The sequence below is a fragment of the Protobothrops mucrosquamatus genome, unplaced genomic scaffold, assembly GCF_001527695.2.
Source record: "Protobothrops mucrosquamatus isolate PMUCROS unplaced genomic scaffold, P.Mucros_1.0 scaffold546, whole genome shotgun sequence".
Taxonomy (NCBI): domain Eukaryota; kingdom Metazoa; phylum Chordata; class Lepidosauria; order Squamata; family Viperidae; genus Protobothrops; species Protobothrops mucrosquamatus.
In genome coordinates, this window is record NW_015386850.1 from 776,398 (window position 1) to 793,154 (window position 16,757).

A 16,757-nucleotide genomic window follows, 5' to 3' on the forward strand; every position below is an offset into this window, starting at 1 on the left:
ATATATTCTAAGGGAGGATCCTGACATACAGAATTCCAATTTAGTGAACTACTATTTGGGAAACTTTTTCTCTATTCCAGACTGTAATGCTACATTGTACATTAATTTAAAATTTCTTTTCATAGGATATATACATATTTGATATAACTCTCCTGAGGGGAAAGCCTCTTATTTTTTCCCTACATGTTATCCTACCTTCCAGTTTCTTTATTAATCAGTTTTTTAAATTAATTCATGTTAATTATCTATATCTGTAGGGTACTTCAATTAATTCTTTTTCTGTTCATTAGACCATTTGTTTCTCCTTTTCACAGAAACTGGATTAAACTGAGAGGCTGGGAATAAACAATTAAAAACAGTGATATATATAAAACCTAATTAAATAAAATATTACGTTTCTGATTATAGGAAAATGTAAACACTGGACAGGGAAATTTATGAAAACATTCCCAAGAAACTAACACGTTCCATGGGAATAATAAAAGCAAATTGTACAGGAAAATGATTTTCAAATTAGCTTTAGAATATTTTTATGTAAGGCAAAGCATGGGACTAGTACCAAATATACAAACCATATGCAATGTACATTTATCAACAAGGATAAATCATTAACAATACTTCTTCATTTCAAGGTGATTGAACTGCATTTGCAAAGATCGTATGACTACCATAAATTAACTGTTATCTGTCTGTAAATCTCAAAACATTTCTGTCAGGCAGTTTTTACTTTCAGCAATAAATGCAAAACGAAAGCTTCACTTGACAAAACAAACAAAGCCTCACAACACAAGGCAACATCAACAAAAAGTCACATTTACATATGTACACAATTTCATGGAACAGCACATAAAAACTAGCATATCAAGACAAATTTGCCAGCAAAAGGAAGTGCAGGGAAGCATCACTGCAAAACAAAGCATGAAGCATAAGCAACTGGCCACTCTGAACACAGGTTTGGAACAACTGCTTCTTTCACCGTCAGTCTCACTTGGGAGTCGAGACAGATGCCAGAGGCTCTCAGATGACGGCATCTGATTTCTCCCTACAGAAAGGGGAATAACAAACCATTGACACAACCTCTCTCGTTATAGGATGAAAAAGAAATTGCACAGAATATTTCAACCCTTCCATTTCTTTTCTGGGAATGTACATGATGCACTCACCTAGCTAGCATGTTTTAAAGTATGTCATATGAAAAGAAATGAAGCATTCAATCAGTTGTATCAAGTCAAACAGACTTCTTTAACAAGATGACAAAGCTATCAAGATACCATGTAAGCACTTGAAAACATATATGAATATGATAACTGCATTGGAGCATTGGAATACATTCCCAGCTGACATAAGAAGTCTAACATGACATTTCAAAAACAGTTAGGCTTTTACCTGACTTTCTAATTGCATTTTAGAACTATTTAATTCTAATTTTAAATTTAAATTTTAAAACCATTTCTGCATTGTTTTCAATTGGCTCCTGACAGCACACTTAACCTAAAAACCAGCAGCTGTTTCTTCAGGAGCTATGTGTACATAAGACAGTACTGCACTGATTCATGTTAGCTGATCAGGAAAATTTATGGTAACATGGCTTGTACTTGTGCTCAGAGTAGACTTCAACAAATATAGTTACGGTACATCTGATCCTTTTTAGTTGTATTTGATTAATCTTACTCAAGTGAAATAAATGTTAATCTTATGACCATACCATATTTCACCCACCCAAAATGGATTTTATTTTTCACCAACATGATTTGATACAGTACTTTCTCTTTATGCAAACTTTTCTTCTAAAGTTCTCCTCTTCTCTTGGAAAACGTCTGCTAATCAGAAACATATGAGACATGTAAGCTGTTCTTAAGGATACTCACATGCAAGGGCTTTCCATCTGAAGCTGCAAAAAAAGAAAACAGCACAGGAGAAGCTCAAGCTTCAGTTGTAGGAAGTCAAAATAAGCAAAAAGAAAAGAAAGAAAAGAAAAAGGGAGATAGCATATGGCAAGAGAATGAAAACCATCCCCCCCAAATGACTGCAAAATGCTGCATGTGCAACATTCAGTGTATTTTATATAAATATAATATATTGTGTAGAATATTGTCTGTGTTTCTATTATGTATTTACCCTATGCACCCTACAGATTCACTTAACACCCCATTTTCTTTTTGATGTTAAAAAGGCAGGAGAAAAGTAAGTGGAGAAAAGAATAATAATCATAAAGTATTATTATTATTTTTATTGCCAAACTTAAATTGTTACAAAAGAGTAATCCTCAAGGCTGAAAACTTAAAAAACTTTAAAAAAGGAAAATAGCCTTTTTTTCAATTAAAAATAGTACCAGCCCCTTTGTACCAATCTTTTAAAGTCAACTTCCTCTTACAAAATCACATTTTATTAAATTACACTATAAAAAGGCTTCAGAAGAACATCCATCTGATGTACAGATGCAGCTAGAAAGGATTCTTGGCAGTGTGTGTATATATATATATATACACACACAGTTGCAGGTACTCTTTAACTGCCTTTCTTTTTCTTGTTTGTTTTGGCAGTGGTACAAATTGGAGTAGAGATTTAGGATATTACCGCCTGAACACTCTCTTGAAGCTTTTGTTGATCTTGAGCCTCCTGGAATAGCAGGGATCCTGCCGGGTTGAGAGGCTGACTCCCAACACTGTAATTGCGAGGCCGTTTTAGTGTGTCCGGACTGGCTAGTGGTGTAAAGCTGTTCCTTCTCATCCTTACAGGGGTTTGGCTCTTTGGAAGGTTATTCTGATTAAAAATGGAGGATACCATAAGAATGATAAACTAACCCACAAAGCAAAAACAATGCCACTGTTTCTGATGCTATCCATCCAGGTGTTCCCCCCCCCAATAATCTCTGCCCTACAGCACACAATGTGATAATGAAAATCCTGCTTCCTAAGACATGTGAATATAAGATGCATCCAAGAGTGCTGATACACAAGTAGGAAATGACTCTGCTTGAACAAGGTAAGATAAGTAGAGTTTTGCTGAGCCCAACCTTTTTTTCCACTGCATTCCCCATGCCTAGCCCCAGAAAGCTGATATGAAGGGCTTGGGGAAGCCATATAACAGTATAGAATAGCAGCAAATGACTTTAAGAGGCAAAGGGAACAGGCAAAAGTTTGGTGCATAAGTCAGCATTGGATGCAATCTAATTTTATCCATGTCCTCGGTGGCAAAATGGATTTTGCCATATATTTTATTAAAGATCTGCAATCTATCAACTCCTGAACCACCTCAGGCCACACTACCAAAATGCATGATGTGATTTTTCTTCTTATTCAAATAAAAAGCATGAAAATACTGAAGTTTTAACCTCTTGAGAGAATGAAACACTAAGGTTTTATTTACCCTTCTCCTAAACATACTTGGGTCAATAGGTGCAAACCTGTCAAATTTCATATTAGGTCCAACAGTAAATATCAACTTTCCAGAAACAATATCCCCATGTTCAGAAGCTTCTCAGGCTCAATATACATAGGTCAGTTAATTTATTGCAAAAGTAATGTATATGTGGATATTGATTCCTGTAGAAGGCAGATCAAACTTAGTTTCAACTATATGTCAACCCTGAGTTTAAATCTTAGATTATTAGAAGTCATATTAGCTATCCCATTTCGTCCAGTCATTTAGTGCCTCCTACTGGTCAGCAGCTAATATAGTACTAAAACTATATGGGCGCGCACACAGACACACACACCACTCTAGGGGGAACCAGTCTTAAGGCCTCTAACACAAGGCCCAGACCAATAAAAGCACAAAACTGTTTGGCAAGAAAGCATATTAAAAATAAACATAAAAAGGTGTACTGCATACCTGCTAGATCTTTTCCTCTGCTTTTTAGTTAATGGATTTCTTGCCATTCTTTTCCCAGCCTTGATTGCTGGGTACATTTTTCCTTGTTTAGATAAAGATTTTGACTGGCTGAGAATGGTTCCTGTTCTGCCAACATAACCTTTACAAATCCTTTCCTTCCTTTTCTGATAATGTTACTGCTACAATCTCTAGGGCCTTCAGCAGCTGAATTTTAAAGAAGTGACAATTGCTCGCCTCTTCAGTAAACCAAGGGGGAAATCATAATGGAGTAAGGAACTAATTTTGCCTGTTCTTAATTATAAAGTTTCTGCAACAATGTGTTAAAAAATAGAAAGCATCTTATTTTGCCTATGTCTTCATTGCAATTATTGTAAACTGAAGAAGATCCTGTCTTTTAAAAGATTAATTAATTAATTTCCAAATTAATAAAACATAATGTTCAGCAAGAAATTCATATTTTTTAAACAGAAAAAATGACTAGAAGTATTTGTTCCTGATAAATCTGCAGTGGAAAAAATTAAGCATGACTAAAGGCTATTTAGCAGTTAACTGCTGATTTTACGAGTCTCGAAAGGTAGAAAATATTTTTTTCTCATAAATTCTGTAATTTCAGCTTCTGTTTTAAAATGCATATTTTGATTTGCATAACTAAGACAACTCTGACACCAGAGGAATCTTGCTTCAGTAATCTATGCTACAGTCGAATTATTATAATGTGATCATTCAGACATTGCAATTGGTACACAGTGATCATTTTTAAGGTACAATTGAAATATGTGATATCTCTATTATACCACCTGTATTGGCCACAAGTCTGTTTTCAGATACAATTTATATTGTGGGTTTTGCTATTTAAAACACTATATGTTAATACTTTATCAGTATTAAGCTGCCTACACTTGATCAGGGCTGAAGGTCTTGTCTATCTTTCAAAACAAAGAGCTTAATAGTACAGTGGACAGGGCCTTTTGGAAAGTAACTGTTGAAACTCTTTTGCCTAATACCTTTTCAGTGGTAGCTTTCAGCCCCTTTATTACACCAAATGTACCTATTTATCATGACATTTAACTATTTTAGTAGGATTTTGTTATTTCAGCAGCTTTTCACTGTTGTAGTTTGGGTGGAAATGCTTGTTTTTAAAATAGTGAACAAAGTTACGTTCAGATGTTACTTTTCCCACAAAAAGACTGGGATGAGGTGTCAATTTCTATAGATTAACTCACAGCAAGTTAGTAGTTGAAAAAATTGATTCATAATTAGAAATAGAGCACAGGATATGTATTTCATGCTATATATACATAAAATAATATCAATAGCATGCAAAGAATAGGGATGACATTCAAGGATCCATAGACAGATTTCTTTCTCTCCCTCTCTTAAGTACCATTAACTGCTGTTCTGTAGCCTGGGAGATACAACAGAGCAAAATATTAAAAGTACCTGGGGATTACAGATAGAAAGGAAAATTTTCCTTTTCCAATTTTGTCAGCATAAATCTTTCTCATCAACACCACTGTTTTGTATATTATTTCTGATATAAGATTGTTATCCAGCGCCCACTTTGGCTCAACAGAATGGGTATTCACATACAATAAGGACTTTTAAGCTCCTATTTTAGATATTTTTTTCTAATACAGGACAAATTTATGCTGGTATTACATAAGAATTTGTACAATATCTACTGTTGCATAGAAATAATTTCTATGTTAGGAGACTGAAGTGAGATTTTATTGCTTCCTCTGGTCCACTAGATTCCTGGGTGGGTAGGATGCATGACTAAGTCCTCCACACCCTATGACAGTTACAGATGGAAAAAATTTCCCAAGAGTTTCTTTGCATAAGAACACAAATATTTTCCATGGATATATCTTATGACTAAATGACTAGGAAACTTCAGTCAGCTTTTAAAATAGAAATTATTGTTGTTGTGGCCTTCACATTTTTGCAGTTTAACTCTGAAATCAACATTTTTTTCCGCTAGATTATGAAAAAAAAGGTGAGGCTGCACTTTTGCAATCAACAGCATTATATGACATAGCTTAAAGCTTTGAAATGTTCAAATAAAAGTATATTGGAAAGCAGATACAGTATCTAAGCATGAGTATTAAACTAGAATTATCTCCTTTCAGTTGACCTTGACCACTGGAGACTATATGAACATTGTTTTCCTGGCAATAATACAGAAGTGGATGGCTCTTCCTTTGTTTGGGATTTTTTTCTCCTTCAAGTTGCTGATTTAGCGTGCAGCCCAGGTGTTTCTCTGCTATCCCATCCAAGAACTACCCAGCACTGATTTTGCTTTGTGACAATCTGCCAAGAACAGATACAGGCTGCTATCTAGAACATTACCAATTAATTGAAAAAGATTCAAAGTGCATATGTGAAATGCCAATTTGCATGAATTAATTTAAATGCATATTTGTAAGTTTAAAATTAATGGCATTCATTTCAATTAAATTAAATACCAATTTGCATGAATTAATTTAAATGCATATTTGCAAGTTTAAAAATTAATGGCATTCATTTCAATTAAATTAAATACCAATTTGCATGAATTAATTTAAATGCATATTTGCAAGTTTAAAAATTAGTGGCATTCATTTCAATGAAAGTATTTCTAAAAATCTACGGAATGATTTCTCTCGCCACCAAGTTACACACTCCTCCCCGTATGTTTACACGTTGCCCTAAACCACAGTTTGTTTTATACTTGATTTGTTGAGAAAGACACACAACATTGTTGGGATGGGGCCTGTGTATGGGTTCTTAAAGGCCTAACCAGCCAATAGGAAACTATGTTTAAACAGTATTGTTTTTATGTTTAATATTGAAGAAAATAAATATTAAAAGTTATGTTACATTTGTCAGGAGGATCAAAGCAATTATGTCTTTCTCTATAAATTAACAGATAAGAGATCATGCTAATAATGTAAACAAAGCCAAAGAAATACTACGTTATGGGATATTTGATCTGGCATGCAGAAATGTAATTAATATGAAATCAGACAGTGTTGCCAGGTACAATCTGGCAAAGAACTCAGAGCAAAAGAAGTGAAGCCACAGTTTTGGAAAGCACAATCGCAACAACAAAAACAAGTGAAGCATATTCTACCTTATTGTGCATGTGAAATGACATATTTGCTAAGCCTGGAAGAGGTAACTGTTATTTTTATTGATAAAGTACTTGTCAATTCCCTTTTTTGAGGCACTTTGTATCTCCACAAAGTCTTATCTGCAAGTTTTGGTAATTCAAAAAAGTGTTTTATATGTGTTGACTTTGTTCAGAAGCCTCTTCTGCCGTTTCCAGTAGATTAACAGAAGAGTCACAGAGACTTCTGTACAAATGCAGCATCTTCACAGAATCTTCTTTTGGTTGCTAATGTAAAGTGAAGCAACACGGCTCTTGGAGGTGGGGCCACTATTTCACACAGCATCATGAAGGGTGTTTCACATGGGCCTTCATCATCACAAAGAAGCATTTTGAAGCTCTGCCCAAGCTAATATTTGCAAACAGAATAAAGCCTTAGCAGTCCCTTCTCAGAAATGAAGCATTTACAATATTTTTACATAATTTTTACCAATGAAGCTAGCTATACAGTTCATCAGAGTGGATCTGAAATTAAACCTGGACATAGTTGTTCTATCTTGATCTAATCCTTTCATGTTTTTTTTTAAGTCTGCATTTTGTGGAGTATTTAATATGTCCAATGTAGTTGTCTACAAACTATCACCAAACATTTATCAGTATAAAATACATTTTATGAATTTAGTTTATGGTTTCTATATTTATGAAAATTTGCTTTCCCCACAGTTTTGGGGAGAACAAAAGAAATGAAAAACCCGTTATAAATATAGTACTGTTTTCACCCTTCCCTTTCTTGAGAATTACCTAAGATTGACCATGACTAAGTCAGAAATGAAATATAAAAGAGATAAGAAGATAGAGGAGTTATAACTGAACAAAAAATAATACATACCACTATGGATGGCTTATCCCGGTGAGTGTCTACAGCTTCAACATTCAGAGAAATCATTTCTAATTTACAGCCTTCATAAAATTGAAAATATACGGAACTTTAGGCATCATTTTTAGAGAGGAAGTACTATACGATCATCAGAGAAATGAAAATCAATATTTATCAAGGAAGAGACCTGAAATACTTGAGTCCCATAGACTCCAAGAAGTATTATGCCAAAGTAGGCAAGAATTAGACATAGATATAAGACTCAGATCTCACTGTAATTATTTAATTAGCTATTCCCCAACAAGTCACATTTAATTTAGCTTATCATTGATTTAATTTCTCATGTTTTATCAAGAAAAGTATCATGATTTATAATGGGAAACTGATATGGGTAAAAGCCCCACATATACCTAAAATAATATATAACATACTAATTATGTTTATTAATTCAAGAAATAGAAGTTACTTGATCTAATGAAATATATGCCAAATAGATATCTGCATTACTGCTTTTCTCTCCCATGTTCCTACATAAACAAATAATACTTGCCATAAGCAACTGGTGTAAGCTTAAAGATGGTATGAAGAGGACATCTTAAATAAGGCAATTCATCTAAGATAAAGTAATAAAAGTTAAACAGATGTGCTGAAACAGTAATTTAAAATACACAGTATATTTTGATTGAGCAGGAACGTAATATATATTAATGAACAAACCTGCAGGTTCTGAAATGTGACACGCAGAGAACCTTAGAATTAGAACTGAGGTACAGAATAGAGGCAATACAACTACATTCTCACACAATTTGTGAGAAATGTGTAGAAATTTAACAATTTCAAGATGGAATTCAATCTAATTACCATAAACTATCCTAGACTGGGGATGGTTAATGTAGCAAGTAATTAACCCAGTAATACTAATATTTAAAGAACATAAAGAAATAATAAATATAAAAATAGATAAACAAACTTGCAATAAAGCCTAGTCAAATAATAATTTTACACTTTATTGGAGATTACTGGCTCCAATATCAGTAAAATCCACTGAATGTGTATATGCATGTTTTGAAAATGCCCAAAATGTCAATAACTTTAGGCAGGACAATCATATCTAGTCTGGAAAATAATCAACAACAAATCAACTCTGTTTTAGTAACTATTGCAGCTTTATAAACTCAGGAGAAAAAGAGGAAAAATATGTATGAATATGAAGGCTGAGTTTCATCTAGACTAAAGCAGGCAAAAAGGGAAATTTTCCCTCCTTGCACATTGCAGTTCTGAGTAAAGCCTATTTTCATGGCTGCTATCAATATTATTATTTCTTAAACTGATGTGGTTACTAATTAGAACCATGGGGGCGCTGTGGTTAGAGTGCAGTATTGCAGGCTAACTCACTGCTCACTCCAGGAGTTCGATTCTGAACGGTTCAAGGTTGACTCAGCCTTCCATCCTTCCGAAGTCAGTAAAATGAGGACCCAGATCGTTGGGGCAATACGCTGAGTCTGTAAATCACCTAGAGAGGGGCTGAAAAGCCCTATGAAGTGGTATATAAGTCTAAGTGCTATTGCTATTGCTAATTATACATTTATTGTCATATGTAGTTCATAATTTGTTTCCTTTCAAGGATGGGAAACCTCTTAGTAACTGAAGGCTAAATATAGTTTGGTTTTACTAGATAAAGGCAGCATAGCAGTGGTGGTTGGGGCTGTAAGATAAAAGTTGGTGGGGCAATGTTAAAAAAGGAAGCAGTTCAGAAACTATGACATTAAAAAAAATCAGCATCGAAAAACGAAGCTCCTCCAAAGAGTTGCCGTTGAAAAGTACCAAAGAAAAGAACTACAAGCTGAAGTTCTATGGCAAGCTACAATGATCAACTTCAAGTATGTGAACTGGGGATCTAAAGCTTAGAGAAGGAACTGTGTGAGCTACATCTAGACTACTCACCTCTATTCTAGATAATCACTGCCTTATTTCTATATGCTATAAAAAGAAAAGTTTTTTTTTACCTGCACTCTTATCAAGAAAATAGGCCAATAGACATCTCATAACTGCCTGGTGAGAAATAACTAGGACATTCTCTTGACGTTCCAGTTCCATAATTACAGGTTCCAAGCGCTGGACCAAGTCTTGGTAAGACTAAAGAAGCCCAAGAAAAATATTAATCAAAAAGAGGGAAGTTGCCAATAAATATGCTCTTAAAGTATCCAAATATTTTTCTACCTAGCTGACTATTTATTATATTTTATCTATTATATTACATACATTACATCATGGGCCTTTCTTGGAAAATTTAACATAGCTTACATGCATTGTTTTGATTTGGGAGAAGCAAGATTTCTAAATCAAGAACTTCCTAATTCTTTATTGGCATTACTATAACACCTGAACATCTGTCAGTGGGTATAATTGCATAATTTGAGATGATTCATAAGGCTCTGATAGCATTTCGGATTTCAAAATCTAACACTGTATTAGAAGTTAAGACTTTGAGGCTAAGAATAAGAATTTCTGGAAGCAATTATGCTATACTAAGACTTGCTGTGTTTCTGCCCCAAAATGATAATGCTTGTTTATTATACCATTCTTCAACCAGCTCCAGGAGAGTTGTATATTATAGTTCTTTTTTTAAAATTATATTTAGGGACAATTGTTGCAACACACTTCAAACTCTAACAAATCAAAGCGGTAACATTTAGTTTAGCAACAATATTTAGTATAGCAATGATAAAAAACAACAACACACTTCTCCTCCAGGATAGCGGTAAAGGTATTTTTCTTGATCTCGAAGTGCAAACTCTTCTGGATATTTTCTCTGAATCTCTTCATATGTCATTTCTTCACATACTCCCTAGAAAATTAAGAACTAAACTCAAATGAATATAATTTAACTTAAACACGTTTGTCTTTTCCAAAACTTACATTTCTTCAAACATGACAGCAGATATATTCTACCATCTATTATTCCAGAACAAAGAGGAGCTTGATAACATTGAACCTGATGTATCGATAAAAAGTGCTTAGTGTCTGCAACCACAACTGTCCTATTGAATTGGGATTTATTTTTGAATTTAATGTATGAAGTAGATAGATGGATAGACAGACAGACAGACAGACAGACAGACAGACAGACAGACAGACAGACAGACAGACAGACAGATGAAATTGTATGCAGCTTATCTTTATGGCAATGAAGATCACTCGAAACTATATCACCACTATCCCGAGACCAGTGTTTAACTTTTCTGCCATTCTACTCACTGCATCAATTTCATTCAGTATCTTCCATTGCTCATATGGTATTCCTAGAGCTTCTGCTGTTTGGATTGTTCTTTTCAACTGGCTAGTCCAAACTTTCAGATCCATAATCTCTTGCTCTTTGATAAACCTTTTCAATGCTCCAGCAAACTAGAAAACAATATAGCATGATTAAGATTTCCCCTTCCCTACTATGAAGATAAGGACAGCAACTTGGCTTTGTGCTGCTTACATTATCAGGGAAAATTTCTAAGGTGGCATTGGGAACAGTGGTTTGGAAGCTGTACAAAGCAACTCATCTCCCCAAGTCATACACAGCTAAAATTTTATATTCACAAAGTTCAATACAAAATTTGCCATTTTTCTTGTATTGTAGCCAATGGTCATAGCCATTTTTTGTTTCCAACTGTTGTGCTACAATTCCAGCTGTAATAGAAAGTTTTTTGATAGAAAAGAATTTAATATACTGTTAATATACTGTTCTGAAGAATTCTTCCATGTTACAGGCCAATTTTAGAGACATACAATGGACTGTAACAGGGCATGAAAGAAACCTTCCATCAAGGAAAGGTAATATGACTGCAATCCATTATCTAAAAATAACATATCAGTCAGTGGGTTATTACAATTGTTTGTGTAAATTGTTTGTATAAAATATTTCTATTGTAAACAATTCTATCCAACTTGGCAGAGTTTCTGTGATAACTATGTATTCTGATTTACACTAAAAGTAATCTAATATTTAATATACTAGTCAGGCACCAAGGAGTTGGTTCCTTTGAGTAATCACAATCTTTTAGGGTAAAATAACTAGGGATGGAGGATATCACAGAGAAAATTTGAGATATAAATGCTAAACATTCATTTTATTTAAAACACATTTTATCATTGTTAATGTGTTTAATGATGTGTAAGGTGATGATATCTATGGGTATTCTCAGAATACTATTGAACTGTTCTTCCAGCAAAAATTAGTAAATTTAGAATGTAATGTTTGTTGTTTTGAGCACATGTTTCTGGTCTTAAGCTGAACTGAAAGTAAATGTGGGCAGAACATCTGCCTTAATTTAGCTGTAGTATGCAAATTCAAGTAGCTCTTGTCTGTAATTCATTAAAGCAACATGGGTGCAGAAAACATGTTATGTATAGGAGTTGCAGACAACTAAAATGTGTGTGCTTTGATAGCCTCTTTGCCTTGAATTTGAAACACAGAAGAGCCCTACAAAATATGCAAACTTCCTGTGAATTAGACCATACCTGCTTCCCACGTGTGGACAGGCCCGAATCTCCACCTATCTTTCTAATAAGGTTGCATTCACTTTCTCCATGTCTACAGAGATAAATTGTGCGTGGCTGAATGTGAATATTCATGAGATAATAGACAATTTTACTTTGGATGTAGTCTTGGACCCGGTTGACCAGAAAGCGCTGCCCAACATTGATAACTTTAATGAAAGAAAGGTCTCTGTAATAAATAAAAAAAACGCCAGAAATTATTAGGTATCAAGTCATCACACAATTATTCAATATCTGTTTTTGTAACTTAGGGAGAATGCTCCAAAAAAAAACAAAGGCTGATGCATAAAATAGCTGAACTAGGTTATTTTAATATGAGAACCAGTTTCTAATTATATATTAGACCTGGACAGTACTTAGGATTCAGATTCCAAAAGATGTTTCAGAGATGCTGGAGGATGAGTAGCCCCCCACCCACTGCACTGGACTTGCACAACAGCTGTAGAATGTAATGTGATCCTAGGAAAAGGTGCAGCTGCACTTTTCACTTCTCTATTAGTCCAAAGCACCTTCTGGAGATCAAATCTGAAATGCAGATACACACACACACACACACATGCACGCACGCACGCACACACACACACACACAAATACACTACTCCAAAGCAATGAATGAGAAGTGGCAACACAATAGTAGAAAAATATTTGGAAAGCAGAAAGTTAAAAGCTTATTTCTATGGAATCGTGAGGGGAAAAAACCATTATATTTTAACAAATATTTTCAGACATATAAAAAGCATCTCTGACTACTGAGATACTTTTTAAAGTATACTAATTATTAAAATATTTAAATGCTTTTTAAATTATTTCTAAATATTGCTAAAAAAGGAGAAGTGATTCCTGGACCAGTCCCAGATCAAAACAGGTGTTACCAAACCTGATTCTTGTACTAGAAATTCTTTCTGTTCTTAATAAGTAAGAAACAATAGCCCTTGCATGCATAACATCTCTGAATTCTCCATTGTTTGCTCCATTTTTCTACAATATCCTTCCCATAATATCCTCCCATCTGTTCTTCCATCCATTTCTATTCCAAGCACATGCAGTAACCATGATCCAAGAAGTATCAGTGGAATGAGGTACGGTAGAAGGTGACTTCTCAATTCTTTTTTCCCTGGCAGCCTCATGGAACAGTCTCTCCTGAAGTTTCTTTTAGAGTGGATTAAGGCACAGGGAGTTTAGAACGAAACAAATGTAACTGAAAAAACTGTGTGGAGTATTGTGATCCCAGAATGTTCCTCCCTTTGAATTTCATCAAGTTTATAAGGAAGACCTTATCTTCCCCTGTCACAGCCCAAACCTATTCAGGAAGAGGCTTTTCACAGAGAAGGTCTTTCAGAAAAGTCACCTCTTCTGTTGGTGTGTTGTGGATCTAAGTCTATGATCAAAAATCCCCATGATTCCTTTGCTGTGCATCTTACTTGTCATAATCAACTGGATCAAGGGGTTGATAGGTGACTTTGTAACATTCTATTCTCTTCAGAAAATCTCCCATCACATTCTCTCGGTTTCTTTCTGGATAATCTGGACTGGAGACTTTAACTTCCTGGTGCAAGCAAAACAAACTTTTTGAAAGATAAACTCTGTATCTATACAGAAACTTTATACACATAAAGAAATAAACAGTGGTGATAACAATCTTAAGCTCTGTAATAATCAACTATTTTAATAAACATTATCTTCTAACAAGATATAGAGTTTTCATCATTTTGGAATAGATACACAGAAATGATTTTTTTTAAAAAAGCACTTGCACTAGTTCTAATACACAGATATGCCTTCCAAGATTAATAACCAGCTTCCAAAAGTTGATCCAATTCATGTAATTAGGTATCATTTTTGCAGATTCTAATGCCCGAATAATTTTAAGAGACTTTTTTTAATCCTATAATCCATTTATCTTATAAATACATCTAATAAATATACTTTCAAAAGTATTGCATCAATGCTTGGAAAGCATTACCTGCTTTAATATTGTCTATTTAACTGAGTCAACACTATTTTTAAGCTCTAACACAACAAAAACATATACTTTTAATACAAAATATTCTAGCATTTATGCATACAGTATCTTTCCTATTAGACAGTTCATAGGGGGATCTATGTTAATCTTCTGCAATAGCACACCTAGTAATAGAGCACTGTAAGACCTAAACTTTTATTATAACATAAATATATAGCCTACAAACTGGTCCATCAGACAGATGGATCATTATCCTGAGATAGACAGGCATGTATATTTTTGGGTGAAATAGGAAAAGAATACTCAGGGAAATGACACCAGGCAGTGGTGAAAAAAAATTGTCATTATTGATTGTTGGGTTTGACACAGGAACTTTTCCATTGGTAAATTGATTAACTCTTACAGTGAGACAAGAAATCTTAGCTTGTTTTACTCTTGGGAACAGTGTAAAACATTCCAAGAAAACTGAAGAAAAACAATTAATAAGCAATTCTTATAACTCCTCAGACAAGCATCATCTACCTACTATCTAAAATATATCAATCAGGCAACTCTAGATACCCTAGCCTAGTATTTCTGGAATAAGTGTGATCAAACACTTAAATTAAATTAAATTAAATTAAATTAAATTCAATAAATTCAATTCAAACCAGGATATATGGTGGTTACATAATCGCACAGTAAATATTCCCCTCTCTCCAAAGAAACAACAATATATCAAGGGTTTATGACCTACATCCCTATGGCCTATGCATGCTAAGATATCCTGTGGTTGTTCTACTGCAATGGGTAATTATCACCTATCCAGCCCTTTATGGCATATGGCCCGAATATCTAAGGACCACCTCTCTCCTCATTAGATCTAACAGAACAATGTTAGCTGATGGAACATTGGTTGCACACAATTGCTACCGTGACACCTGCCCCTTGAAATACCAATCCCCATAGAAATTGGGATGGCCTCAACTCTACAAGCCTTTATATGATCTCTGAAAACCTATTGTTTCCCCAAGTTCTGAGATAGGCCAGGATGTGTCCATTTACTTTATTTACTTTTATTGTACTTTTTGCTTTGCTTTTAAACACTGTATCTGTTTTGATTTGTATGTCACCCAGAGCCAGTACTCAGTTTGTACAATCTATTATTGTATAAACAAACAAATACTAAGGACTCTAGCACTCTAATATGTTGCAGTCACTGTAGGGCAATATAATCTCGGCAAAATTAAATTCTATAAAGGAGAAAGGTTTGTGCAGAGTGGGACAGAGCTAGCAGAATTAGCAGACTAATACTCAGTGCCCAGTTCAAGGATTTACCATCTGTATTTATCTTCCTATTTTGAACTCTTTATGGTGTTGCACATACTGTGTGCTTTCTGCTTTGAAAACATGATTTCTCACTGATTTGACTTGGATCTAACTGGTTTGACTTCTAACCCTGGCTATAGAGCCTAAGCTTAAACATGCTCCAATGATGCTCATTCTTTCTTTAGCAGGAATGACTGAGCAAAAGAAAGTGAGAGAATGTAAAATACTAACCAATATATTGGCAGCAATGACTTCTGGATCATCACAGACAGATTCCACAAAAAAAACCTTCAAAAGAAAAAATGAATTTTAATTTGTAAAATACAAAAATTATGGAGCCAGGATAAGAACTGTTTTTCTGCAGAAATAATTTGTTCATAGCGGCATTGCATACCAAGATGAGGGTAGGTCAAAGAAAACGGTGGGTGGAACCAGACCACAAATGGGTGGTGTCCTATTTTTACAGTACTATCTTCTTTCTTTCTTTCTTTCTTTCTTTCTTTCTTTCTTTCTTTCTTTCTTTCTTTCTTTCTTTCTTTCTTTCTTTCTTTCTTTCTTCCTTCCTTCCTTCCTTCCTTCCTTCCTTCCTTTCTCTCTCTCTCTCTCTCTCTGTCTCTCTCTCTCTCTCTCTTTTCTCGCATTTCTCTCTCATCCTCTTTTCCCTCTCTTCCATCTTGCAGACTGCAAGAAAAGGGACAGATGGTAGGAAATGGTTGCTTCCAAGGATTTTTGGAATCTGAATCAAAGTTCACCTTTGAGTAGGAAGTGAGGATTTTCAACTAACACGATGTGACCAAATGGATCTTTTTAAAATGTGATAAAAATCCAAGCAACTATTGGATTCCAAAATGCATCATTTTATCACCTGCATATTTAACCAACCAATAATTAACCATTAAAAATCCACAGCAATATATTTGGAACATGTTTACAAAAATTCCAGTATGATCAATTTAGGGTTGCTTACTGACTCACAGGCATAGCACAATATGTCTTTTGGAAAAGACTAGTCAATATTCTGCTGGAACTTGTGTTAGCTACTTCTTCAAATATGACTACATGCTGGACACAAAGTCAGCTGAATAGAAAAAATGTTGATGAAGCTAGGGTACTTATTTATGTTGTAGGAATAGCAA

General features: G+C 34.4%; 1 protein-coding gene across 1 annotated transcript; it reads right to left on the bottom strand.

The window, feature by feature from the left end:
* Positions 1–391: 391 nt before the first annotated feature.
* On the bottom strand, positions 392–15,904 carry PFKFB2 (6-phosphofructo-2-kinase/fructose-2,6-biphosphatase 2). Its single transcript, XM_015816983.1, has 11 exons — positions 15,853–15,904; positions 13,772–13,896; positions 12,312–12,519; positions 11,058–11,204; positions 10,543–10,647; positions 9,806–9,935; positions 8,350–8,412; positions 7,812–7,882; positions 2,578–2,763; positions 1,869–1,891; positions 392–1,042 (listed from the first exon to the last, which is right to left on the bottom strand). Exons 2-11 carry the CDS (start codon positions 13,843–13,845, stop codon positions 1,018–1,020), a joined length of 1,032 nt encoding a protein of 343 aa, XP_015672469.1. The 5' UTR covers positions 13,846–13,896; positions 15,853–15,904; the 3' UTR covers positions 392–1,017.
* Between the last annotated feature and the right edge of the window lie 853 nt (positions 15,905–16,757).

Bases quoted from the DNA above. Each gene is read 5' to 3' on its own strand.
- PFKFB2 (XM_015816983.1), bottom strand. From the start codon at position 13,845: ATGGGAGATTTTCTGAAGAGAATAGAATGTTACAAAGTCACCTATCAA. The intron at 9,936-10,542 runs GTGTGTTGTTGT...GGGCTTCTTTAG, and splicing joins ACCGCTATCCTGGAGGAGAA to TCTTACCAAGACTTGGTCCA. The intron at 2,764-7,811 runs GTATGTATTATT...ATTTTTAATCAG, and splicing joins GGGATAAGCCATCCATAGTG to AATAACCTTCCAAAGAGCCA.